This window comes from Hemitrygon akajei, chromosome 17, assembly GCF_048418815.1.
Source record: "Hemitrygon akajei chromosome 17, sHemAka1.3, whole genome shotgun sequence".
NCBI classification, from domain to species: Eukaryota; Metazoa; Chordata; class Chondrichthyes; order Myliobatiformes; family Dasyatidae; genus Hemitrygon; species Hemitrygon akajei.
In genome coordinates this window covers 1,455,139-1,480,966 of record NC_133140.1, presented here as the reverse complement: position 1 = coordinate 1,480,966, position 25,828 = coordinate 1,455,139, and the positions used below count along the sequence as shown (strand labels likewise).

Here is a 25,828-nt window from a genome sequence, read left to right as displayed (position 1 = left end):
TCAGTCCAATGACCAAAAACAATGCACATCAATTAATCAACATTTTCAAGATGATCTTATGGTCTGCTGATGCTGCAATCCAGTATAACACCACAACCTGCTGGAAGAGCTCAACAGACAAGCAGGATTTGCAGAAGGAAAGGAATTGCTGATATTTCGGGATGAACCTTACATCAGGACCAATATCACAAACAAGAGAAAATCTGCAGATGCTGGAAATCCAAATAATACACACAAAATGCTGGAGGAACTCAGCAGGCCAGGCAGTTTGTATAGCAAAGAGCGATCAATGGACGTGTCTTGGCATGAAATGTCAACTGTTTACTCTTTTCCACAGATGCTGCCTGGACTGCTGAGTTCCTCCTGCATTGTGTGTGTGTTGTCAGCACTGATATCGTTTGATGTCATTCTGGTTTACCTCTTAATGACTGTGTTCAGTCCCACGGCTTGAAACTCGATTACACGTGTGTGGGGGTCAAGAGGTATCCCTGGCTGGGTATTCCATGGGCCACTTAATTCAGGTTTGCGCCTGTGGCTGCTGAGGTAATTGGAGTCTTCCAGCTCAAAGTGGCAGTATGGTAGGAGACAGCGGCCTCGCACGGCTATTTCATGACCTTCTGAGTTCGTCTTTAAGTTTGGGATACTGGGGAAAGACAAGGAGCGGAGAATGTTACAAACAGCATCAATCTTCTTCACGTACACAAGCTAACAGAAGTACAATCCATAGCAACTAATAGGCTATGAATATTGTGGCTTTGAACAACTCTCTAGGAACAAGAGCTGAATGTTACATACCTGTGTGTATATGTGTGAGAGAGATACCTGTGTGAAGTTTGAGTGTGTGTGCACATATCAGTATGTATGCACATTTGTAAGTACATCTATATGCACGTGCACATGTGTGAGTGCTTACATGTTTGTGTACCTGTGGCTGCACAAATACAGAACATATATACAAGTGCGTGTGTGCGCACCCACGTGCACGTTGAGTTTCTCTAAATGATTTCAATCTCCCTGCTCAGTGTTATCCAAAACCTGCTGGAAAGTGCAAGTTGGAACAGATGAGCCTTGCTGTTCCTGACTGAAGCCTACTTGCACCCGCACAGAAAGGAATGAGTTACTGATCCAGCCTCCAGACGGTTCCCATGCATTGTGGGACTTTTACTTCAATATCCTTAGACTGGTCTGAAAGATAAATTGAAAATAAAGGGTGTGGAAGAGGCAGACAGAGGCTGTTTCACTGAACACGATTACTCGAACTTCTAATGTCAGTAGGCATTCATTATTTGAGACAGTGATATGAACCTCATTACAGATTCCATTTGCCGTCGGCGTTCAAGAGAACCTGAACCACACTGGAGATTTAAAGCACATTAATGGGCACCAGTGAGAAACTGCTATAAATAACCTGAGGCTTATCTAACTTCCTAATGATTAATTAGGACAATGCACGTTAAGCTCTGATTACTTTTACAAGACATGATTATAATTTAAACTGCATGACTGAAATTAATTATTAAGAAACGTGCCAAGGGAAAAGTTATTTATAGCACTAACTTAGCTCACAGTCATGACAAATGGGAATGAGATTTCCCAGGTCATGTATTCAGAGAGGTTAGTCCTGTGGCACAACTGAGATCTGAAAAGCAGTGAAGGATGGAGGCTTCCCTAGGACACTACATATCAGTGGGACTTCTGAATGATGCAGAGAAACAAACCAAGTTAGTTATTCACTTCCAAGCCAATGTTGAGTAAAACCCAGTTAACCTGAACCTTGCATGAGAACTCAAGGTGAAGGTTCAAAGTCAGAGAGCATACAACCTGGATACAAGACCCTCAGCCTGACTAGTCCATGTCATTTCCTTTGTTTGGCCCATATTTATGCTCCACCCTTCCATGTACCTATACAGGTACCATTTAAATCATACCACACTATTTGCCTCAACCACTTTGTCCAGTGTACCTTGATGGGGTTAGGATAGTAGGAAACATGATACTAGCTTCTTTCTTTCAGCATTTTCACTGGACCCTAACCAAACAGGCTGCATGGACATCAGTGCCAGAAGCTCTGACCCTGAATGTAAGGAGCTGAACAATAGAAACACTGGAAACATTCAGCAGGTCAGACAGCATTCATGGAGAACTAGCATTTCAGATTGGAGATCCTTCATCAGAATTCTGACCTAAAACATGAACTTATGTTTTCCTTTCCACAGACGCTGGTCAGTAGTGACACTGGGATACCTGTCATACACGGTAGTGGGAAGCTGCAGACACCTAACTCGAGGGACCGCCCAGCAGTCCCTCGAGTTAGTCCGAGTCTAATCACAGGACAATTTATAATGCCCAATTAACCTACCAGCCACTATGTCTTAAAACTGTGGGAGGAAGCCAGAGCTTCTGTAAGGAAACCATGCTGTCACGGTGAGAATGTACAGACTCCTTACAGGTAGCAGCGGGAGTTAGCACTGTGCTAACCACTCTCTCTAGAGAGAAGGAGGACAAGGGGTGACTTCATAGGTGTGTGCAAGATGTTTAAGAGTCATAGATAGAGTGGACAGCCAGAGACTTCCTAATGGTAGAAATGACTAATATGAGGGGGCATAACTTAAGGGTGAATGGAGGAAATATTAGGGGTACATCAGAGGTAGGTTTTTCCTTATCCAGAGAGTGGTGGGTGCATGGAACACACTGCCAGAAGTGGTGGTAGAAGCAGATACTTCAGCGACATTTAATAAACTCTTATATTGACACATGGATGACAGAACAATGGATGGCTATTTGGAGGGAAGGGTTAGATTGATTTTAGAGTAGGTTAAAAGATTGGCACAACATTGTGTGCCAAAGAGCTGGTACTGTGGAATACCGTTTTAGCATTTCAATAAAGCAGATGTCAGCGTTTACCTGCAGATGAGCAATGCCTCAAATTCGCCAACATCCAATGGTGCAAACTTGACTGTGAATTCTTGTACCCCTGTTGCCGCAATTGTTCCGCTAGGTGGCTCCACTGTGAAGGGTGCGTTGTCAAGATCCGCAGGGGCCCGAGTGGAAGGGCTTTCGGCAGCAGTGCTGGCCCTGCTCATGGCCTGAATGGACTTGGTCAGTGGATCAGCAATCAATGAACTCATTGAAGCTACTCCTACACATGCAACAGAGCAAACAATTAATTTATATACCCACAGATCAAACAAAACTTCAGAGAAAGGCTGTGGAATGGGCCAAAGGGATCATTACCAAATATAATTTCATGACAGCAAGCGAACATTTATTTTAGAAAAAAAATAAATCAGTAACACACACAAAATGGTGGAGGAACTCAGCAGGTTAGGCAACATCTATGGAGGGAATAAACAGTAGATATTTTGGGCCGATACCCTGCATCAGTTCTGGAAAGGAAAGGGAGCCAGACTAACAAGGTGGGGGGAAGGGACGGAGTACAAGCTGGCAGGTGATAGGTGAGACCAGGTGAGGAGGAAAGAAGGTGGATGGGAGATGGAGATGAAGTAAGAAGCTGGAATGTGATGGGTAAAGATGAAAGTTCTGCCCCCTGCCTTTCCAGTCCTGATGAAGGACCTCGGTCCAAAATATTGACTGTTTATTTTTCTCCATGGATGCTGCCTGACCTTCTGAGTTCCTCCATCATTTTGTGTGTGTTGCTCAAAATTTCCAGCATCTGCAGAAACACTTCTGTTAATAAATCAGGGTTTCTACTCTTAAAGAAAGTTGATAAATTAGTGCAGAAGGGCAGGGAATTTTCTGGACATACAGATCAGAGGATTTGAAAATTGAATGGGATAGTATCTTTAGTTATATCACAACAAGGTGGTGCTGATGAGCCTTTTCTAGACAGATTACTGTGAACGAGTATTGAGTACCACATTGCTGCAAGAGCAGTGAATGCAGTCTTAGATAGGCCACGAGACAGTTCACAGTCTGAAACGGGCAAAATTACTCTGAAAATCTATGATCATAGAAAATGTTTAAAATGATGAAAAGTAAATGTTAGACCATAAGACAAAGGAGCAGAATTGGGCTATTCGGCCCATCGAGTCTGCACCACCGCGACCGATTTATTATCCTTCTGAAGCCCATTCTCCTGCCTTCTCTCCGTAACTCCCTGACTAATCTGGAACTTAAAAACCTCCTCTTTAAAAATATCCAATGACCTGGCCTCCACAGATTCACCACCCTCTGGCTAAACAAATTCCTCTTCTCTGTTTTAAAGAGATGTCCCTCTATTCTGAGGCTGTGCCCCCTGGTCCTAGACTCACTGACTATTGGAAACATCTACTCTATCTAGTTAGAGGGAAGCATGCTATTGAGAAAGTTTAGGCCGAGGGAATGCATGAGACAAAAGCATATCTGGGAAAGACATAGGAAAGAGCGTTATGAGGCTATGGAATTAGTATCCAAATCACACACAATTGTAATCAGACTGAATAACTGATGATGGAAAAGGAAAATCAATTGGGGAGAGGGTTTGGGGAGACATTGTGTACAATCCCTCCTGACAGTGACATTTTTGTAACAAGCTTCATGGGGCAGTAATTATGGTCAGCAGAAGATTGTCTCCAGGATGCTGCCTGGATTACTCAGCTAAACTATCAGGCGAGGTTGGACGATCTTTGATCGTTTTCTCTGGACCGGCAGAGTTTAACAGGTGTAATTTAACATAGCATCATGGTTAGCACAGATGGGCTTATTCCTGTGTTGTATTGCACTATGAAACCAAAGCTGCCACCTACACCTAATGGCAGCACTTAACAATTGGCCAGAGGAGAATGGGAGGCTAATGAAATTCAGTCAGACTTCTTGAGTGTGTTCAGTTCTCACGACATTCTACATTAATTCACTAAGCCATTGAAACAGCCACCTTGATCTAAAAGTGAAAGCAATACAATCTTGTAAGAATCCCATTCACTTAGTAGAGGTGAGCTTCATTGTTTATGTATATTACAGTGGGGGCAAAAGATATGGCCCCCTGTAGGCACATGTCCTCCCTTAGATCTGTGATGGCACAGTGCATGAGAAGAAAGGATAGTGACCCCCAGGCAGCACAACATGTGTCTGAGGGAAGGATAGTGACTGATACACAAGCTACAGAGGGTCCAACGTGTGCTTCAGGGATGGCACTACGACTCAGCAAAGGTACAGAAGACACAGCTTTGGTTTCATAGTGCAATACAACACAGGAATAAGCCCATCTGTGCTAACCATGATGCTATGTTAAATTACACCTGTTAAACTCTGCCGGTCCAGAGAAAATGATCAAATGTCGTCCAACCTCGCCTGATAGTTTAGCTGTGTAATCCAGGCAGCATCCTGGAGACAATCTTCTGCACCCTCTCCAAAGCCTCCACACATTTCCAGTAATAGCGTGACCAGAATTACACACAATACTCCAAATGCAGCCTAATCAAGTTTTATACAGCTGCAAAGTGACTTCCTGAGTTTTATTTTTAGTGCCCAATTGATGTAGGCAAGCATCTATATGCCTTCTTTACCATCCTATTCACTTGTGTTGGACTTTTAGAAAGCATACCTGTGCATTGTAAGGATCTTGTCATTAACCATATACAGTTGCAAAAAAAATGTTTGTGAACCCTTTCCAGTTACCTGGTTTACTGCATTAATTACTCATAAAATGTTGCCTGATCTTCATCTATGTTGGGGCAGCCATTGTTGGGGAATAGGCCAGCAGTGAGAATACGTGCATCAGCCTTTGACTCAGGAGGCTTCAACGAGAAGAGGCTGAGGCCAAAGAAACAGGTTAGAAGATTTGGTCTTGGTGGCCCATTGCACAGTGCGGGCAGGATGGCAGATGTGGCAGTGGAATGTGGGAATTCACGGAACCTGACAGACTCCCTGAAGACTACACCTGCAGGAAGTGCAGCCAACTCCAGCATTAAGGAGCTAGAGTTGAAGTTGGATGAACTTGAGATAATCTGGGAGGCAGAGCAGTTGATAGATGTGACTTTTGAGCAGATGATTACACCCAGAGTGCAGAACTCGGGGAGTAGTTGGGTGAACACTAAGAGAGGTAAAGGGAGAAGGAAGTCAGTACAGGGTCCCCCGGTGGCCATTCCCTTCAGCAACAGGTCTACCCGCTTGGATACTGCTGTGGGGGATGACTTATCTGTGCAAGGCAGCAGCCGCCAGACCAATAGCAGTGTGGTCGGCTCTGAGCCTCACAAGGGTAGGGTGAAGTCAGGTGGAGCAATAGTCATAGGAGACTCGGCAGTTAGGGGGACAGATAAGACATTCTGCAGCAGCAAAATAGACACCAGAATAACGTGTTGCCTCCCGGGTGCTAGTGTCCAGGATGTTTCTGAGCGGTGTCAGAATATTCTTGAAGGGGAGGGTAAACAGCCGGAGGTCATGGTACATGTTGGGACCAATGACATAAGTCAGGAGAGAGGTGTAAGGGTCCTGTGCAGTAAGTTAGCAAGGAGGCTGAAGAGCAGGACCTCCAAGGTGGTAATCTCCGGACTACTCCCAGTGCCACGAGCTAGTGAAGGTCACTACAGGAAGATAGAACAGGTGAATGAGTGGCTGAGGAAATGGTGCATGGGGCATGGTTTCAAGTTCTCAGATCATTGGAACCTTTTCTGGGGGAAATGGGACGGGTTGCACCTGAACTGGAGGGGAACCAATATCTGGAGGTTTGATAAGGCTATTAGGGAGGTTTTAAACTAGGGTTGCAAGGGGGTGGGAACCAAAGTGAAGAGGCAGAGGATGGGGCATAAGTAATGACAGCTTGTAGGGAGTTTATGAGGAAGGATAGGCAGACGACAGCACAAAGAAGCATTCAGCCTGATGGTTTGAGATGTGTCTATTTTAATGCAAGGAGTATTATAAGCAATGTGGATGGACTTAGAGCATGGATCAATACGTGGAACTATGATGCTGTGACCATTACAGGGACTTGGATGACTCAGGGGCAGGAATGGCTGTTGTGTGTCAGGTTTAGTTTCAAAAAGGACAGGGAGGGAGGCAAAAGTGGTGGAGGGGTGACACTGCTTATCAGGGATAGTATCACAGCTGCAGAAAAGGAGGAAGTCATGGAGGGATTGTCTGCTGAGTCATTGTGGGTGGAAGTCAGAAATAAGAAAGGGGCAATAACTCTACTGGTGTTTTTTATAGACCTGCAATAATAACAGAGTCATCGAGGAGCAAATGGGTAGGCAGATTCTGTAATGGTACAATAATAATAGGGCTGTTGGGATGGGTGATTTTAACTTTCCTAATATTGACTGGCATCTCCTTAAAGCAAGGGGTTTAGATGGGGTGGAGTTTGTTAGGTGTGTTCAGGAAGGTCTCCTGACATAATATGTAGATAAGCCAACTAGAGGAGAGGCTGTACTTGATCTGGTATTGGAAAATGAACCTGGTCAGCTGTCAGATCTCTCGGTGGGAGAGCATTTTGGAGGTAGAGATCACAACTCTATCTCCTTTACCATAGTGCTGGAGAGGAATAGAAGCAGAAAATTTTGCAAAACATTTAATTGGAATGGGGGATGCTATTAGGCAGAAACTTGAGAACATAAATTGGGAGCAGATGTTCTTAGGGAAATGCATGGCAGTAATGTGGAAAATTCTCAGGGAACATTTGTATAGCGCTCTGTATAGGTATGTTCCATTGAGGCAGGGAAAGGATGATAGGGTAAAAGATCCAAGATGTACAAAGGATGTAGAAAATCTAGTTAAGAAGAAAAGAACGACTTATGAAAGGTTCAAGAAACTAGGTACTGTTAGAACTTGGTGAAATTATAAGGATGCCAGGAAGGAGCTGAAGAATGAATAGGAGAGCTGGAAGGGGCTATGGAAAGGCCATGGCGAGCAGGATTAAGGAAATCCCAAGACATTCTACAAGTACCCGGTATGTGAAGAGCAAGAGGATGAGCCATGTGAGAAGAGGACCTATCAGGAGTGAGAGTGGAAATGTACATGGACTGGAGGAGGTAGCGGAAGTACTTAATAAATTCTTTCCTTCAGTATTCACCTCGGCAATTGTGGGGATGACTTAAAGCTGACTGAAACACTTGAGTGTATAGAATGTATAGAATGAGGATGTGCTGGAGCTTTTGAAAGGTATTAAGTTAGATAAGTCGCCAGGACCAGACGAGATATACCCCAGTCTACCTTGGGAGTGAGTGAGGAGATTGCTGAGTCTCTGGCAATGATATCTGCATCATCAATACAGACAGGAGAAGTACCAGAGGAGTGGAAGGTTGCAAATGTTGTTTCCTTGGTCAAGAAAGGGAGTAAAGATAATCCAGGATATTTGACCAGTGAGTCTTACTTCAGGGGTGGGGAAGTTTTTGGAGAAGATCCTGAGATGCAGGATTTATGAGCTTTTGGAGAGGCATAATCTGATTAGGGATAGTCAGCATGACTTTGTGAAGGGTAGGCCACTTTTTTTTTCTTTAAAAAATATGGAACGCTTCACGAATTTGCGTGTCATCCTTGCGCAGGGGCCATGCTAATCTTCTCTGTATCGTTCCAATTTTAGTATATGTGCTGCTGAAGCAAGCACAGACCATTTCTTACAAACCTGATTGAATTCTTTGAGGATGTAATAAAACACATTGATTAAGTTAAAGCAGTGGATGTAGTGTACATGGAATTCAGGAAGGCAGTTGATAAAGTTCCCCATGCAAGGCTCATTCAGTAAGTAAGGGGGCATGGGGTTCAAGGAGACCTTGCTTTGTGGATCCACAATTGGCTTGCCCATAGAAGGCAAAGGATGGTTGTGGATGGTTTGTATTCTGCATGGAGGGAGATGACCAGTGGTGTTCTGCAGGGATCTGTTCTGGGACCCCTCCTCTTTGTGATATTTATAAATAAACTGGATGAGGAAGTAGAAGGGTGGGTTAGTAAGTTTGTTGATGATACAAAAGTTGGGGGTGTTGGGGATAGTTTGGAGGGTTGTCAGAGGTTACAGCAGAACTGGGCTGAGAAGTGGCAGATGGAGTTCAACCCAGGTAAGTGTGATGTGGTTCATTTCAGTAGGTCAAATTTGAAGACAGAATAAAATATTAATGGTAAGACTCTTGGCAGTGTAGAGGACCAGATATATCTTGGGGTCCATGTCCATAGGACACACAAAGCTGCTGCGCAGGTTGACAGTGTTGTTAAGAAGGCATATGGTGTGTTGGCTTTCATCAACCATGGGATTGAATTCAAGAGCCGTGAGGTAATGATACAGCTATGTAAGATCTTAGCTAGACTCCACTTGGAGTACTGTGTTCAGTTCTGGTCACCTCATTATAGGAAGGATATGGATACTATTGAGAAAGTACAGAGAAGATTTACAAGGACGTTGCCTGGATTGGGAGCATGCCTTATGAGAATAGGTTGAGTATATTTAGCCTTTTCTCCTTGGAGTGATGGAGGATGTGAGATGACCTGATAGAGGTGTCGTAAGATGATGAGAGGCATTGATCGTGTGGATAGTCAGAGGCTTTTTCTCAGGGCTGAAAGGAGGCATAGTTTTAAGGTGCTTGGAAGTAGGTACAAGGGGGATGTCAGGGGTATGTATTTCACACAGAGAGTGGTGGGTGCATGGAATGCACTGCCAGTAATGGTGGTAGAGGCAGATACAATAGGGTCTTTTTAGATAGGTACATGGATCTTAGAAAAATAGATGGCTATGCAGTAGGGAAATTCCAGGCAGCTTTTAGAGTAGGCTACATGGTTGGCACAACATTGTGGGCCGAAGGGCCTGTAATGTGCTGTAGATTTTCAATGTTCTATTTTTCTATGCAAGTCATAATAATGGACAGAGACAATCTGCCTGAACTAATAACACACAAACAATTGTACCCAAATCCTCTTACAGCCTTGTTTGGTATTATTGCAAATGAAGATATAACTTTAAATACTCCTAACCTACAGGTTTTAGTTTTTATCTCTCTTTTAGCAAGGAGAGCAATCTTGCTTAAATGGAAGGAGTCTACCCCTCCTACACATCTTCAATGGCTACGTGATATTATGTCTTATTTAAATTTAGAGAAGATCCGCTGCTCAGTCTTAAATTCGAAACAATCTTTTTATGATATCTGCGGACCTTTCCTAAATTACTTTTCCAATTTATAAAGCTTAAAAGTGCACAGACTTTTATGTATATTTCTATCTTCTCTTCTTAAGTGAATATGTTTTTTTTCTAATTATCCATTATCATCCATCAGCTTTTTTCTTTGGTAGTTGGTAGGTGGTTGACTTTTTTTATATAAAAAATTTAATTTATGATGTATAACCTATCTTTAAATTTTTGATTACTGAGTGGTATACTTTTATGTGATATGCTATAACATTTTGATCAATTTTATTACAATATATGAATGTATACAATTTATGTTGAGATGTATCTATATGTTGCACTCTGTAAATCTTGGTTTTTTTCCCTTCTGAATAAAAATACTGTAAAAAGAAAGAAATATCCTCCACAAGCCTTTCTTGTATCTGCTGATCAGACTTTCACAATGGCAAGAAGAAGTTTAGACCTTTCCTCCATTCTAAACTGTTTCAGTTCATCAATATTTCTAGGATAGCTTGCATGCCACAACATCTCAATTGGGTTAAGGTCTGGACTCTGACTTGGCCAGTCCAAAACACACATTTTCTTCTCTTTAAACCATTCTGTTACTGATTTTCTCTTGTGTTTCAGATCATTGTCTTGTTGCATCATCTAATTTCTATTAAGCTTCAGGTGACAGACTGCTACTGTGACCTTTTCCTGTAAAAAGTCCTGATACAATTTTGAATTGCTTGTTTCCTGAACAATTGCAAGCTGTCCAGGCAGTAAGGGAGCAAAGCAGCCCAAACCTTAAAGCTTTTTCCACCATGGGATAAGGTTTTGGTTTTGCTGTGCAGTGCCCTTTCCCCTAAACATAGTGGTATGCGTTTCTGCCAAAAAGTTCAATGTTTGCCTCACCTATCCACAGAACATTGTCCCAGAAGTATTGTGGAACATTTTGCAAACTGGAGACATGCAGCAACGTCTCTTTTTGGAGAGCAATGGTTTCTTCTGTGGTGTCCTTCCATGAACACTCTTCCTGTTCAGTGTTTTTCTTATAGTGGACACGTGACCGAGAACTTATAGCAAGTTCTAAAGATTTCTGAGTTCCAAACAGTCTTTTGCTGTTACTAGTGGGCTCTTTTTCACCTCCTTAAACATTCATTGATTAGAACACCTGACTCTAAATAGCTTTTGTAGAAGGCATTACCCCTGAGGTTCACATACGATTTTGAACCCAGACCGTGATTGTTTAAATGGTGTTCTCAGTACTGACGTAAAGTTTGTATGTTATTAGCTTAAGAGAGGATGAGCAGCTTAAAGTTCCTGGGTGTCAACATCTCTGAAGATTATTCTTATCCCAACATTTTGATGTAGTTACAAAGAAGACATGTCAGTGACTATATTTCATTAGGAATTTGAGGAGAATTGATATGTCACTGAAGTCTTTAGTCAATTTCTGCAGATGTATCATGGAGAGCATTCTAACTGGTTGCATCACCGTCTGATATGGAGGGGCCAGTGCTCAGGATTGGAAAAAGCTGCAGAGAGTAGCAAATTCGGCCAGTTCCATGATTGGCCAGTTCCAGCTTCAAAGAGTGATGCCTTAAAAGGCGCGATTCATCATTAAGGACCCCCATCACTGAGGACATGCCCTCTTCTCATTATTCTCATTACTACATCTTGTCATTGCAGTTGATCACCGCCTAGTACAGGAATTGCAAGGCATCTGACTGCAAGACCCTACAAAAGAACGCGAGGACAGCTGAGAAGATCATCAGGGTCTCTCTTTCACCCATCTGAGATACTCATTAGGAGTGTTATGCATGCAGGGCCCTTAACATTGTCAAGCATCCCTCCCATCCATCCTACAATCTCTTTGACCCCTCCATCTGGCAGGAGATACAATAGCTTTAGGACAAGGACTGTTGGGATGAGAAACAGCTTCTTTCCCCGGGCTGTGAGACTGGACTCCTGCTACCACCCAGGTTTTATCACTTATAACGTGCCAGTAGCATTATACTGTTTAACTTGTGCTGGGAAATGCATCTTATACTAAATGTCAGTCTTCCGGAATACATTTTATAATTTGTGGTTACATTGCTGTATGTGTTGTGTTGTGTTGAGTTATATGTGCTGTGTCATCCACCTTGGTCCAGAGGAATGTTCTTTTGTTTGGCAATATAGATGTATACAGTTGAATGGCAATAAACTTGAACTTGAACTACCGTCAGGGAGGAGTTACAGGAGCTTGAAGACACTCACTTAACATTTTAGGATCAGCTTCTTCCCCTCTGCCATAAGACTTCTGAATGGACAGTGAACCCATGAATATTTTTGCTCACTGTTTGCACTACTTATTTAATTTTATTTATTTTTATATATATGTAATTTCTTATTGTAACTCATAGTTTGATTTTACATATTGCATTGCACTGCAGCCACAAAACAACAAATTTCACGACAGTCAGTCTGTCAGTGACATTAAACCTGATAGATACCGATTCTTTTCCCCAGGGTAGGGAGTCCAAGATGAGGGACGTAGACTTGGGATGACAGGATGAGAAGGTGGCAACTTTTTTGCCACAGAGTGGTGAGATTATGAAACAAGCTGCCAGAAGAAGTGGTGAAGTCAGGTACAATGGTATGATTTAAGAAGCTCTTGGACAGGTACATGGAGTGGCAGAGGTTAAAGGGATATATGCCAAAGGCAGGAAATTGGGACTAGTTGAGTCAACATGGACTGACTGGCCAAAGGGCCTGTATTCATTCTGTATTGCTCTATGACTCTAACAGGAACACACACCAGGTTAGATACAGATCTGTCTTCCCCTTTTTATTAATTTTATAGATTTTTTGCTGACACAAGATGATAGGGGAAATAGAACAACATGGCCAGATAAGGATAGTGTTAGACTAATTTCTTCTCTAGCTGAGTGACATGCTTTGGCCATACCATTCAGAAGAATGTTGGGCTAAAAGAAATGAGGCATGACGCTTTACCGTATTCCTCTCCCGTCAGTGTATCTGTGCCAAGAACCGATGTAGCTGCTTGAATGTGCTCTCCTCTACCATGTCCATTCATCAGCACCTTCCAGGAGTACTCCAGTGCTCTGGCACCTTTGTTAGCCAGCACGATTCTAAAATGTACAGGATGCAGTTAATTAGTGACAAGTTCTTAAAGACAAACACGTCTACTTTTTCAGTACATCCAATTCATCTCAAAGGTATTGGCTTAGAGAGGCAATGTTGAGGAACATGACTGACATCTTCACTGCCCCTTCATTTCACAGACAAATGGGCAATAAAAGCTGGATAGCATAGTGGTTAGAGATTTGTTTTGCAGCACCAGCTGGAAGACTGGGAATAGCACAGTGGTTAGAGCACTGCTTTACAGCACCAGCTGGAAGTTTGGGATAAATTCCTTCTGTTCCCTTTAAGGAGATTGTACATTCTCCCTCAGACTTTGTGGGTTTCCTCTGGGTGCTTCAGTTTCCTCCCGCATTCCAAAGATGCACGGCTCGGGTTAGTGAATTATGAGCATGCTGTGTTGGCGCTGGAAGTGTAGTTGACACTTCACAGATTTGTTTTAACATAAACGACACACTTCACTGCATGTTTTGGTGTAAATGTGACAAATAAAACTAATCTTTAATTTTCAATTAGAATGCCCGATTGCTCACAGACAATGAACAAGTAAAAAAAATCTATCCAGGAACAGAGATGGAATAGCAAGATATCCAGGAATTAGAGTCTGGCAGGAAGGAGGATAGTCAGGGAATGAGAATCTAATAGGAAGGAAGAGATATACAAGGTGTATGTGTCAGACAAGTATGAAACTATCCAGGCATTGGGGATGAGATGGAGACGTGCAGTATGTTATTAGTTAGTGGATGGAGAGGTGTGGTATAACATTAGTTAGTGGATGGAGAGGTGTGGTATAACATTAGTTAGTGGATGGAGAGGTGTGGTATAACATTAGTTAGTAAGATGCAGAGCTGTGTTCTAACATTAATTAGTGAGATGGAGAGTTGGGGAATATCACTGGTTAGTCAGATGGAGAGGTGTGATAGAGCAGTAGTTAGTGAAAGGGGAATGGAACACCAGAAGACAGGCTCTTTGGGAAGAGGAACTGAAACAAAACTGTTAGATACTCTCATCAGGCCAAGTAGTGCATCTGGAGAGGGAAACAGGGTGAAGATTTCAAGTTAACGACCTTTCTTCAGAACCGGATAAAATGTATTGCACTTCAGAGACAGCATGAGGCAGTACAGAGATAACAGAACCGCAGGGTGGCTCTTCGAGAAGAGGGAGAGCAGTAGAGACTGGTTAACAAAAGTGGCAGCAGTGAAAGTCGAGAGCAGGTGACGGAGGCTGATGTGTAACAAATGGTTAGAAAGAAGGAGGTGTAAGCAGCAGTTGGGAAAATTGCCATGAGAGGAAAAGAAAATTGTACTGGGAGAATTAGTGAATTTTGAGGAGGTTTTACAGCCTGTGGAAGAAGGTGGGATAATGAAGGCCAGCTGTTTTTTGGCTAACATGGGCATGGAAACATTAAAGGGACATCTGAGTCTCTAACAAAGACAAAAATAGTTGCTCCTTGCCACTTAAAATAGTACAAGTGTTGTGCATGTGGCAGTGTGACAGGCTGGTTCCTTGTGGGTGTCTCCTCACTGTTTCCTAATCAGACAAGCGTGATTCAGCAATTTCAGCAGTGCGATTTAAAAAGCATATTGCTTGAGGACTGACATCAGCCTTGCTGTGATGTGTATAGTAAAAGACCTTGGGCAAAGAGGAGTCAGCAAGAATTTAAAATCCATATTAAGTGGAGTCTGCAGCATTAGCACCAGTGCTACTTTAGAGGTGCAGAAATTAAATTTTATCCACACAAAGACATCTTTATGCATTAGACTGTCAAGACTCATCTCGGAAGTTGGCATTGTGTTTATGCAACATTCTGTCTAGAGAGTGTACACAGAGCTTGTAACAAAGGAAGTGGCGATGTAAAGATTGCAGTTCTGGTGTTTACCATCACTCAGTGCAGTAAGCAGAGGGAAAAAAGAGCTTGGCCACACTCTTCCGAAGCTCTCTGGAGAGCTGGTGCAAAGATGCTAATGAAAGAGGGAAATCCAACAGGGACTGGCAACCAATGCCGTCTGACAGATCTGCACCTCTTAGTTATTAATACCCTTCTGTCATCTCTTTCCTTGGGACATATCTGCTATGTTTTATCATTTCTACTGACCTTAGTTTATGGATGATGTGTAATCTCACTTCATTTTCAAGCCATTCAGCCAAATTGGTCTACAAAGTGTTAATGGTCAATATGAAACTTCTTCCAACAATCATCTTATCCTCTGAGCATACTCTACATTTTTTTCTATGCATATATAATTTGTGTGTTGCCTGAACCCATGTGCCTGTGATATTGGTGCAATTTTTTGCTCTACCTGTACCTCATAGTACTTGTGCACATGATACTAAACTCCACTTGTGTTTTCTTCCTCATGTGTTTATATAGTTTTCTCTAAGTGTTGGGCTCAGCTGTTCCACGTGGTGACGACTTCCATGTTCTAACCATGCTATGAATAAAGATATTACTTCTTATTCCTTATTGAATATATTAGTTGCTGTCATAGCAGTATTAGATTCTGATGCTTTTAACCCGAGGTTTGTTCAAAGGTCAAGAAAGAGGCATAAAACTTGTCATGTTACCACTGTTTCATTAAGTGTTAATAGAACTAAGAAAATTGAAAAGCAGACAGTGATAGAAATTTAGTAAGTGAAAGAGAGAACCAAAAGAAAAATAAAAAGATGCCCATTTAGTCAGCTGTTTTTATACTCCATAGATAAGAAACATTCCATTCAAATTTTCAGATAGGAGTCAATCACTAAGGTGGTCTCTAATCAAATAATGCAACAGCAGAATAGCTTCCCGAGCTTTCTAGGATGACACCAGGAAATGTAGCCAATAGAGGCACACTGAACAATTGTATATACATACTATGGCCACTAGGAAATATTGACACGTATATACGGAGTTATAAAATTACAAGCCAGTAATTAGTTAAGATGCAAGGATAATAACAAATAATCCAACACCAGCTACTAATATAGAAATACCCTTCCTTCCTTCCTACCAAATGCCTTTATTGCTGTCAACAACCCTGTTGTCCTAAACAGTCGATGTTTCAGGCCAAGATCCTTTTCTTGTAGTCTCTCAATGACAAGAATGTCCTGTCTTAGAGAAGGAGAACAAAACTATACACAACGTATGATCTCAGGCAAAACATTCCTGATCAATTTGGTTGAAATCAACATAAAATTAGTTCAGTTATCTTTTCCGATGCTTGCAGCCGGTCAAGCTCAGTGGGCAGTCCAGCATATAAGATGCAGAAACCTCGGAGCACATGACAATTCGCAGTGGACTGTTTTATGCTTCTAAGATGAAACTAAACATCGTTAATATTTTCACTAATGACCTGAGGTTCTTTTGTCAGACGATGGACCAAGTTCAAGTGCAATCAACTCCGTAAGAACTGGACCTTGCAGTGATGTTCCCTCCATCAGATACACTGACTCAGCATTACCTGGATGGCTGGGGTCCACCTGCCAATACAAAAACTCTTCCGTCTCAAAGTGGAGGCTCCTGATTGATTGACAGAGGGCTGAATGGAAGCTTCGGTGCCTAATTGCTCACCTACTGGTGAGAAATACTCATAAGCTGTCAATATTCATGGCAATTGGCTCATGATCAGAGGATTTGGCAAGTATGTTTTAAGCTCATGCTCACATATTTCCTCAACTGCTTAAATGAAATAATACATTTTGGAAAAAGCAACACACACAAAATGCTGGTGGAACGCAGCAGGCCAGGCTGCTTCTATAGGAAGAAGTACAGCTGACGTTTCGGGCCGAGACCCTTCGTCAGGACTAACTTAAAAAACTAGATAGTAAGAGATTTGAAAGTGGGAGGGGGAGACCTGAAATGATAGGAGAAGACAGGAGGGGGAGGGATGAAGCCTAGAGCTGGGAAGTTGATTGGCAAAAGGGATACAAGGCTGGAGAAGGGGGAGTATCATACATTTTGGGTCTTGCATTAGTACAAAAATCCCTCCAAAGCCTCAAGTGAACTGGATCTTAAAATTTCATCCAGCACAGGATTCGCTAGCTCATGTAACTTCACTTATTGTCAACAGAAAGGGTGTGTTGTCATTGGAGAGAGTCCAGGGAGATTCACGAGGATGTTTCTAGGAACAAAAGGAACATTTGAGGAATATTTGGCAGCTTTGGGCCTGTATTCACTGGAATTTAGAAGAAAGCAGGGAATCCTACTGAACATTGAAAGGACTAGATAAGGTGGATACACAGAGGATGTCTCCTAAGGTGGGGTATACAGAACTAGAGGGCATAGCCACAAAATTGAGGGATGACCTTTTATAACAGAGGTAAGGAGGAATTTTTTAGTCAGAGAGTAGTGAATCTGTGGATGCTCTGCCACAGTAGAGGCCAAGTCCATGGGTATATTTAAGCAGAAGGTGATAGTTTCCTGATGGGTCAGGACGTCAACGGATATGGCTTTGAGTGAGATCTGAGATCAGCCATGATGGAATGGCAGAGCAGGCTTGATGGGCTGAATGGCCTACGTCTTATGGTCTAAACAGATTCATTGCCAGATACAGTGTGGAAACAAGCCCTTCAGACCAATGAGTCTGTGGTGGATATCAAACTTCCACTTAAACTAATCTTACATGAATCCCATGTTTATTCTCCCTTCAACTCCCCACCGATTCTACCACTCACCCACACGTTAAGGGCAAATAATTAACCACCAGTATCCAAATTGGTGAGATGTGGGCGGAATTCAGGTCAGAGGTCAGAGGGAATCTTGGGGGGCCTTTCTTCACCCAGGGACGGTTCAGAGTGGTGCAAAAAGAGTCGCTGAAAGCCTTAGACAAGCGTCTGGCCAGTGTGGGTGTGATGCACTGAATAGCCTGCTTCTGTACAATATGACTCTAGAAGCACCTGGAGGAAACCAACATAGTCACAGGAAGAATGTGCAAACTCCATCCAAACAGTTCAAATGCTCAAAGTTCAAAGTAAAATTTATTATCAGAGTACATACACATCAACACATAACACATACAATCCTGAGATTCCTTTTCCTGTAGACATATTTAGCAAATCAGAAGATCCGTAACTGTAAACAGGATTAATGAACAACAAACTGTGTAAACATAAATATAAATAAATAGTAATAAATAATGGAAACATGAAATAACAAGTACTTAAAGTGAGATAATTGGTTGGGGGAACACCAGATATACAATGAGTATCTTTTGTTCAAGAGCCTGATGTTTGAGGGCTAGTAACTGACGCGTGATGGAGAAGGATGGTCCATTCATGCATCGGTTCTGTGTGCATCCAGCACAGAAACTCGAGATTCTCAGCACCAACCCAAACACTCTTTTGCCACATGGAGTGATCAAAAAGCAGGGAATGATTCCAAGGAGTCAATACACAAGACGCATTTTTTCTAGGAATTAATTTTTTTTGTCCATCCGATAATCCCTTCCTGTGACAGAACTTGGAATAGAGGGTCTGTTTTGAGTGTTAAGAATTGGGCATGTGAATGATGTGCTTGCTCAATGGAGGTGACATTCTATAATTAGAACCTCAATACTGGACACATTGCCTTGGAAGAGCTTGGTAGTGGTCCATATTGCTCTTCAGTAGATGTGGGGTCTTTGCAGAGACAGTGTTGGTGTGTCTCTCCAGTGCCTCAAGATGTCAGTTCTAGGTAGTCCAGCTCTTAGAACGAAACCAGAGGTCTGGGGTCACATTGTCAAGTAGATCATGTGCTTCATGCCCGGTCTGAAGCCTAGATCATCACATATCCTTTTCTCCAACTGGCAAAAGCTTATACTGGTACATAGATTTTAGCATCAATATATCCATCACTGAGCAAACTCTCCTGAGATATCAATAACCCTCACTTTGCTTATCTACCCATCCTCATTTATTTCACTGCTGGTGTTTTGCTAGATTTGGACAACCTGAGCTACCTCAGTGAGATACATGCCAAGGTTAGACTTTTCTCTTAAGGAAGATTTAATGTATTTTTCTCATCCTTTAGAATTGTTAAACAGATCCCTGGGGAACTAGATGCAAATGTAAGAACTGAGACACAATAGTCAAGAACTCAATACAAGGACAGTAAAATGCTTAGCATTATTTTTGGGTCAAGCTTCCATTTCAATGTATCCATCTCTGATTGAACTTTTTTTATACTCCTATTTAGATAGACAGCATGGTATCGGGCCCTTGCAGCCCAATGAACCCACACCACCTAGTTACAACCATGTGACCAATTAACCTGCCAACCCTCAAGTCTTTGGAATGAGGGAGAAAGCTGGAACAGCTGAGGAAACCCATGTGGTTATGTGGCAAACATACAAACTTCGTACAGACAATGGGGGAATTAAACCCAGATTGCTGGAGGTGTAATAGCATTATGTTAACTGCTACACTACTGTGTCACCCCCAGAGTGTGGCTGGAGTAGGTATCAAACAAAGGGAACTGATTTGTTGCATGCTTGTTAAGAAATCATTGGCAGCTGTCACATATCAATATTAAATTATTCATTCAGCTTTTAATTAAAGTTTGTAATTTGTAATTTTATCTCAGTAGCATTTGTCCATATTTCACTACCAGTTATTTAGTTGCAAGGAAAGTGGATAAAACACATTTTATGAAGCTAAAATGAAAGGATACTTAAGCTAGGCATTCAGTGTATCAAGTACTTGAGTGCTCTAGGAGTGAAGTTTACTCATAACTTGGTCACAGCACCTAGACCCCTCCATTCCCATGTTCAAACCTGATCTTTCCCATCTTCTGTTTAGTCTTCCCCACACTGCCCCCACATACCCCTCTCACCACCTCCCTTAAACCAAGGCCAACACTCTGTGATATACAGGCTACCTGACTTTAACATCTGAGCAGTTAGTGAGGACGGTAAGTTCCATCTCAAAAGGGCTGGTGTTATTACAATGTTCTTGGGCAATGCTGGGTAGAAAACACACTAACGACACATAGTTCATGACCCCGCCCCACCCTCCCCACCTTCTGTGACTTCTAGTTACAGGTACTATAGAGAGAGATTCGGATTCTTTAAGGCTCTGACACACTTCCCTCCCTCACAACGGCAATGAGATTGCTACTGTGAGTCTAGCAGACAGTTTGTGGAGGGAATTGGTAGATACAGTTTTAACATAAGTCTGGGAGAAAATCGCCTTACTGTTTCTAACCTATTCTTTCTTGCTAATTTCCTGATTTTTTGCATGTCATATGACTGTTCTCTGAGAAAGCGTGAACTCCAAATTTCTTTGCATGTACAGCTAAAAGTTGTTGCATGAATTCTAAATTATATATTTTTTTGAAAACTAAATCATGAGAATCACAGAAATCATACAGCATAGAAATGGGCCCTATCAGTCTACCTCGTTCACAACGACCACGATACACCAATCCCACCTTACTGCATCAGGACCATATTTCTCCTCACCTCTCCTATCCAAGGATCTGACCATGTTCAACATTCACTCATATATCCATTCTCATTCCTTGTTCTTTATTGGTTCTATCAATATCTGCATTTTCTTTATATGTATCGAATTACATCACATAACAGATTGTTTCTTTTGGACTTTAAAGAGAGAATTATCATTTCTCTCTCAGTGCCATGCACACATTTGTGTATTTTCAAAAGGCCCACAGAGTTTAAAATGTGGCAGCGTGCAAAAACTGTTAATTAACAGTGATTATTTTATTTCAGGATCCAGAGGCCTGAGATATTACTTCAAATTCCACTACGTCAGCAGGGAAATATAAATACAGTATACTGAATTAAGCTGGCATTAAAAAGCCAGTAACATTAATAATCATGGAATTATCCAACTGCTATGAAGAAAAAAGTCTGGTTCACCTTCCCTCAAGGGACGGTACCACATGCCTGATTTGATCCAAATGTATTTCTAAACCTGCATCAGTGCAGTTGACTTTTAACTGCTCTCTGAACTGGGCTGTAAAATCACCCAAATATTGCAGACTACTGCAATGAGTCACCTTAAAAATGAAGCATCTCATACTGAGTTTGCCCATGGACATGGTACTCATAGGCACAGAAACTTGCTCTTAGAGCACACTTTGTCCTCTGCAATTGACATGCTTATTGATGCTAATCCAATTTGTCCACATTAAGCCCACAACCCTCTTAATTACCTGTCCAAATGCCTTTTAAATTTTGTAATCTCCACCACCTCTTCTGACAGCTTATTCCAAAGAACCACTGTCTTATATGTGAAAAACTTGTCCCTCAGCTTTCCTTTCAATTTTTCCCCTCTCACCTTATATCTGTGATGCACCATCAATAACTCTAGGAGACTGGAAGTGAACGATAGGCTTTTATTAACAGCGAAAAAGGGACCATGACCATGTCGAGACTGAGGGAGGAGCAGTGCCCCCAATCGCCTTTATACAGGGGTCTGTGGGAGGAGCCATAGGAGCAGTCAGCAGGGGGGGGGGGGAGGGGGGCGTGTCCAGACAGGTATACATAGTTTACCACATAGTTACATAAGTACATAGGTACATAGTTTACCACAATCTGTATCCGAGTTCTCAAGGAACTCTGCAGCTTCCCATGAACTGTGCAATTTTTCCAGTGCTTCGTGCGTTGCTCTACATTCTAGCATCTGCAGTCGCTCATGTCTCCTTCACATTTTAGACTCCCCTACCCAGAAAAAGATTCTGACTATCTATTTTATCTATGCTCCTCATCAGTTTATAAACTACTTTCAAGTTTATAAAATTTCAATGAGAATAAATCTGGCCTTATAACTTGCTCCTGTTGGAGTTTTTTGAGGATGTAACCAGGAAGTTAGATGGGGGAGATCCAGTGGATGTAGTGTACCTCGATTTTCAGAAGGCATTTGATAAGGTCCCACATAGGAGATTGGTGGGTAAAATCAAAGCTCAGGGCATCGGGGGGAAGACATTGACATGGATAGAAAACTGGTTGGCAGATAGAAAGCAAAGGGTAGCGGTGAATGGGTGTTTCTCGGAATGGCAGGTGGTGACTAGTGGGGTGCCACAGGGCTCGGTATTGGGACCACAGCTGTTTACCATTTACGTTAACGATTTGGATGAAGGCATTGAAAATAACATCAGCAAATTTGCTGATGATACTAAGCTGGGTGGCAGTGCGACATGTGATGAGGATGTTAGGAGAATTCAGGGTAACTTGGATAGGCTGGGTGAGTGGGCAGATACTTGGCAGATGACGTTTAATGTGAATAAGTGTGAGGTTATCCACTTTGGGAGTTAGAACAGGAAGGCAGATTATTATCTGAACGGTGTAGAGTTAGGTAAGGGAGAAATACAAAGAGATCTAGGAGTCCTTGTTCATCAGTCACTGAAGGTGAATGAGCAAGTGCAGCAGGCAGTGAAGAAGGCTAATGGAATGTTGGCCTTTATTACAAAGGGAATTGAGTACAAGAGCAAGGAAATCCTCTTGCATTTGTACAGAGCCCTGGTGAGACCACACCTGGAGTATTGTGTACAGTTTTGGTCTCCAGGGTTAAGGAAGGACATCCTGGCTGTTGAGGAAGTGCAGCGTAGATTCACGAGGTTAATTCCTGGGATGTCTGGACTGTCGTATGCAGAGAGGTTAGAGAGACTGGGCTTGTACACGCCGGAATTAAGGAGATTGAGAGGGGATCTGATTGAAACATATAAGATCATTAAGGGACTGGACAAGATAGAGGCAGGAAATATGTTCCAGATGCTGGGAGAGTCCAGTACCAGAGGGCATGGTTTGAGAATAAAGGGTAGGTCATTTAGGACAGAGTTAAGGAAAAACTTCTTCTCCCAGAGAGTTGTGGGGGTCTGGAATGCACTGCCTCGGAAGGTAGTGGAGGCCAATTCTCTGGATGCTTTCAAGAAGGAGCTAGATAGGTATCTTATAGATAGGGGAATCAAGGGATATGGGGACAAGGCAGGAACCGGGTATTGATAGTAGTTGATCAGCCATGATCTCAAGATGGCGGTGCAGGCTCGAAGGGCCGAATGGTCTACTTCTGCACCTATCGTCTATTGTCCTTGGTGGTCTAGTAATTAGCACAATGCCATTACAGCAGCAGCAATCTAGCTTCAGTTCCAATTGTCTGTAAGGAGTTTGTGCATTCTCCTTGTGATGGTGAGAGTTTGCTCAAGGTGTTCTGACTTCCTCCCACATCCCAAAGACACATACGTTAATTGGTCATGGGGGCAATTGGGCAGCATTGAGACAGAAGGGCCTGTTAGTCTGCTAAAATAATAAAGGAGATTCTAGCAAGGTAAATTTTATTCTGTTCTGACTGTTTAGAACATTTCCCCCCATTTATTACTGTGCTGTATCTCTAAATCAATAAATATACAACAGCAATTCTGCAGTCCAGACAATACCCAGGCAAATCTCTTCGACACTCTCTCTGTTGCTCACACGTCCTTCCTGTAGCGTGGCAACCAGAAATAGACACACTACTCCATGTGGCCTGACAAATATTTTGAACTACACCCAGGGACATCATCTCTGTGAACCCTGTCAAGTCCTCCAGATTGTCATCTAGGATGAATAGGTGAGACAAAATTAGGAGAGATGCCTCATAGAGGTGTAAAGTATTCTGATGCTAGTAGAGGATTTGGCCTGAGATTGGTAACTAAGCTGTGGTATGAAGTTGAAGTTGTCATCAACACCGTACTGTGCTCTACTAACAACTCCCAGTAATGTTTATATCTTTTGCTGCTTCTCAGCTCTACACAAACTAATTTCCAGTGATGTTTTTAGAACTACGATCCATATATCCTCTTTTTATTCTGTTATTAGGGTATCTTTTTCTATTTTGCCTAATATTTCTAAAGGTTTGCTCTCCTGAAATATGTAATTCCCAGTCTTGGTCACTGTGCAACCATATATTTGCAAAAGGTAGCAGGTCATTCCCATTTATTCCTGTTGGGCCATGAACTCACCTAACTTGCTATGAATCTTGATTCAATTTGAATGTGGCTCCGGTAGTAATCAGAGATTCTTCCCTCTGCATTTCTGCTTTTTTCATTTCGTCCCAGGCTGCTTCAGCAGTATCTCCTCTCTTGTACCTTTATTCCAGATGACAGCAACTGGGTTTGTTCACTCCCACTGCATCCTCTGCAACTCCAGGAAGAGTCACTACAGTCTCCAGGAATTGAGCTGGCAGCAGTATCTACCTCGATGTGACTGCACTGTCTTCTATCTCTCCCCTAGACCATGGAGTTGTGCTCAGTTTGATCCTGCTTCCTACAGTCTCTGCTCTTGCTGAAATAGGTGAAAGGATCCAGCTATCTGCTGGCCAATTGCAAAGCCTGAGTCTCCTTTAAGTGCTACTCTCTGGATTCCAATTGCTGCCCCATTCATGGTCACACTCCCCTGGTCCTCTTCACCGACCAGTTGTATATTACTAAAGTACGGGGTGTGACTGTTGCAACTGGCTTTGCTCCTCCCTCATGTTTTGGGGTGAACGAGTCTAAACTCCAGTTCAGTCACCCTGAGTTGGTTTCTCATGCTGTACACACTCACTTTCCATCATCTCCCACTTACTGCACCTGCAGCACACCATCTGGCCCACTATATTTATTTTCATTTAATTAGTAATATAAATTTGCTAATTTTGAAATGTATGGCTGGACAGTGTTTCTTGCCCTCATGAAGATCCAATGTCTGCATCGCACTCGTGCAGTGAAAGACCTTCTGTGGCTTAGTAGAGCCCAGAGACCTATACTCTCTCGTGCTGCACGGAACGTGCTGCTTGAGCAATACAGCAGATCAGACACATCGGTGGAGCCACAGGGATGGTGGACAGCATCAGGACTGAGGGTGTAGAGATGAGGTGGCTAGTATAGAGGTGAGGGGAAGGGTAGGGAGAGGTTGACTGGCAGATGGACTCAGACATGAGAATTAAGGACCCAAAAAGAGGCTGGGGGATGATGTATTCTGCTAGGAAAGGAAGGTGATAGTGGGATCAGATAATGCAGGAAGAATGGGCAGATGGGAACAGTGGGGAGAGGGGAGATCATTAGTTATGTATACCTTAAAGAGTAGAATTCAATATTCATGACCTACATTGTAGACTACACAGGCAGAATATGGGGTCCCATTCCTTTAGTTTGTGTTTGACAATCTGGCAGTGGAGGAAGCTGAGGACAGATGTGCTGGTGTGGGAACAAGGAACGGAGTTGAAATAGCAAGAAATCAGGAGCCCAAGACGATGTCTCCATTCTGAGGGTGGAATTCTCAAACTGAGAGGTAAGCTTGCCAACAGAGTTGCTCACCTACCATTTGCTAGCCAGTCTTCTGCCACTTGCTGATCACTGGCAGGATAGTTAGAAATGCCTTTGTGTTGTCGGTAGCATTAAATGCAGGAGAATGCATCTGCCTGGGCTCAGACTGTAACTGGGTTATTGAGTGGTAGGTATCTGACTGAGATCACTAGAAGGAATAGGGGCTGGATTGTGGGAGAGGGGCCTGGGGTGTCAATGGTATTGAGGTATTGGTGTATTTACTTAGAGGATAGGAAAACTCAATAACCATCACTTCTTGAAAATGAACACATAAATAAACCATGCATTTCCTACTACAGACTTTCACAAACCGCTTCCCAAAGAAAAAATAAGTTACATGCTGGTTCCCCAACTGGGAACTATATTTCTTTGAAGTAATAATTAGCCTCCTAAAGCCATCT

The 25,828-nt window shown here is 42.5% G+C and overlaps 1 protein-coding gene and 1 non-coding gene across 2 annotated transcripts in view; both read right to left on the bottom strand.

Annotated features, from left to right (window-relative positions):
- Positions 1-25,828, bottom strand: part of LOC140740438 (hydrocephalus-inducing protein-like) — a 579,330-nt gene that overhangs the window by 153,468 nt on the left and 400,034 nt on the right. Inside the window, exons 52-54 of the mRNA XM_073069569.1 lie at positions 13,022-13,158; positions 2,905-3,139; positions 419-643 (exon numbers count right to left, since the gene is read on the bottom strand). Coding sequence (XP_072925670.1) covers positions 419-643; positions 2,905-3,139; positions 13,022-13,158 — 597 coding nt within the window. The remainder of the gene's footprint in view (positions 1-418; positions 644-2,904; positions 3,140-13,021; positions 13,159-25,828) is intronic.
- LOC140741016 (U6 spliceosomal RNA) lies at positions 8,430-8,536 on the bottom strand. The gene has a single exon (XR_012101991.1). It is a non-coding gene; the product is annotated as a U6 spliceosomal RNA (small nuclear RNA).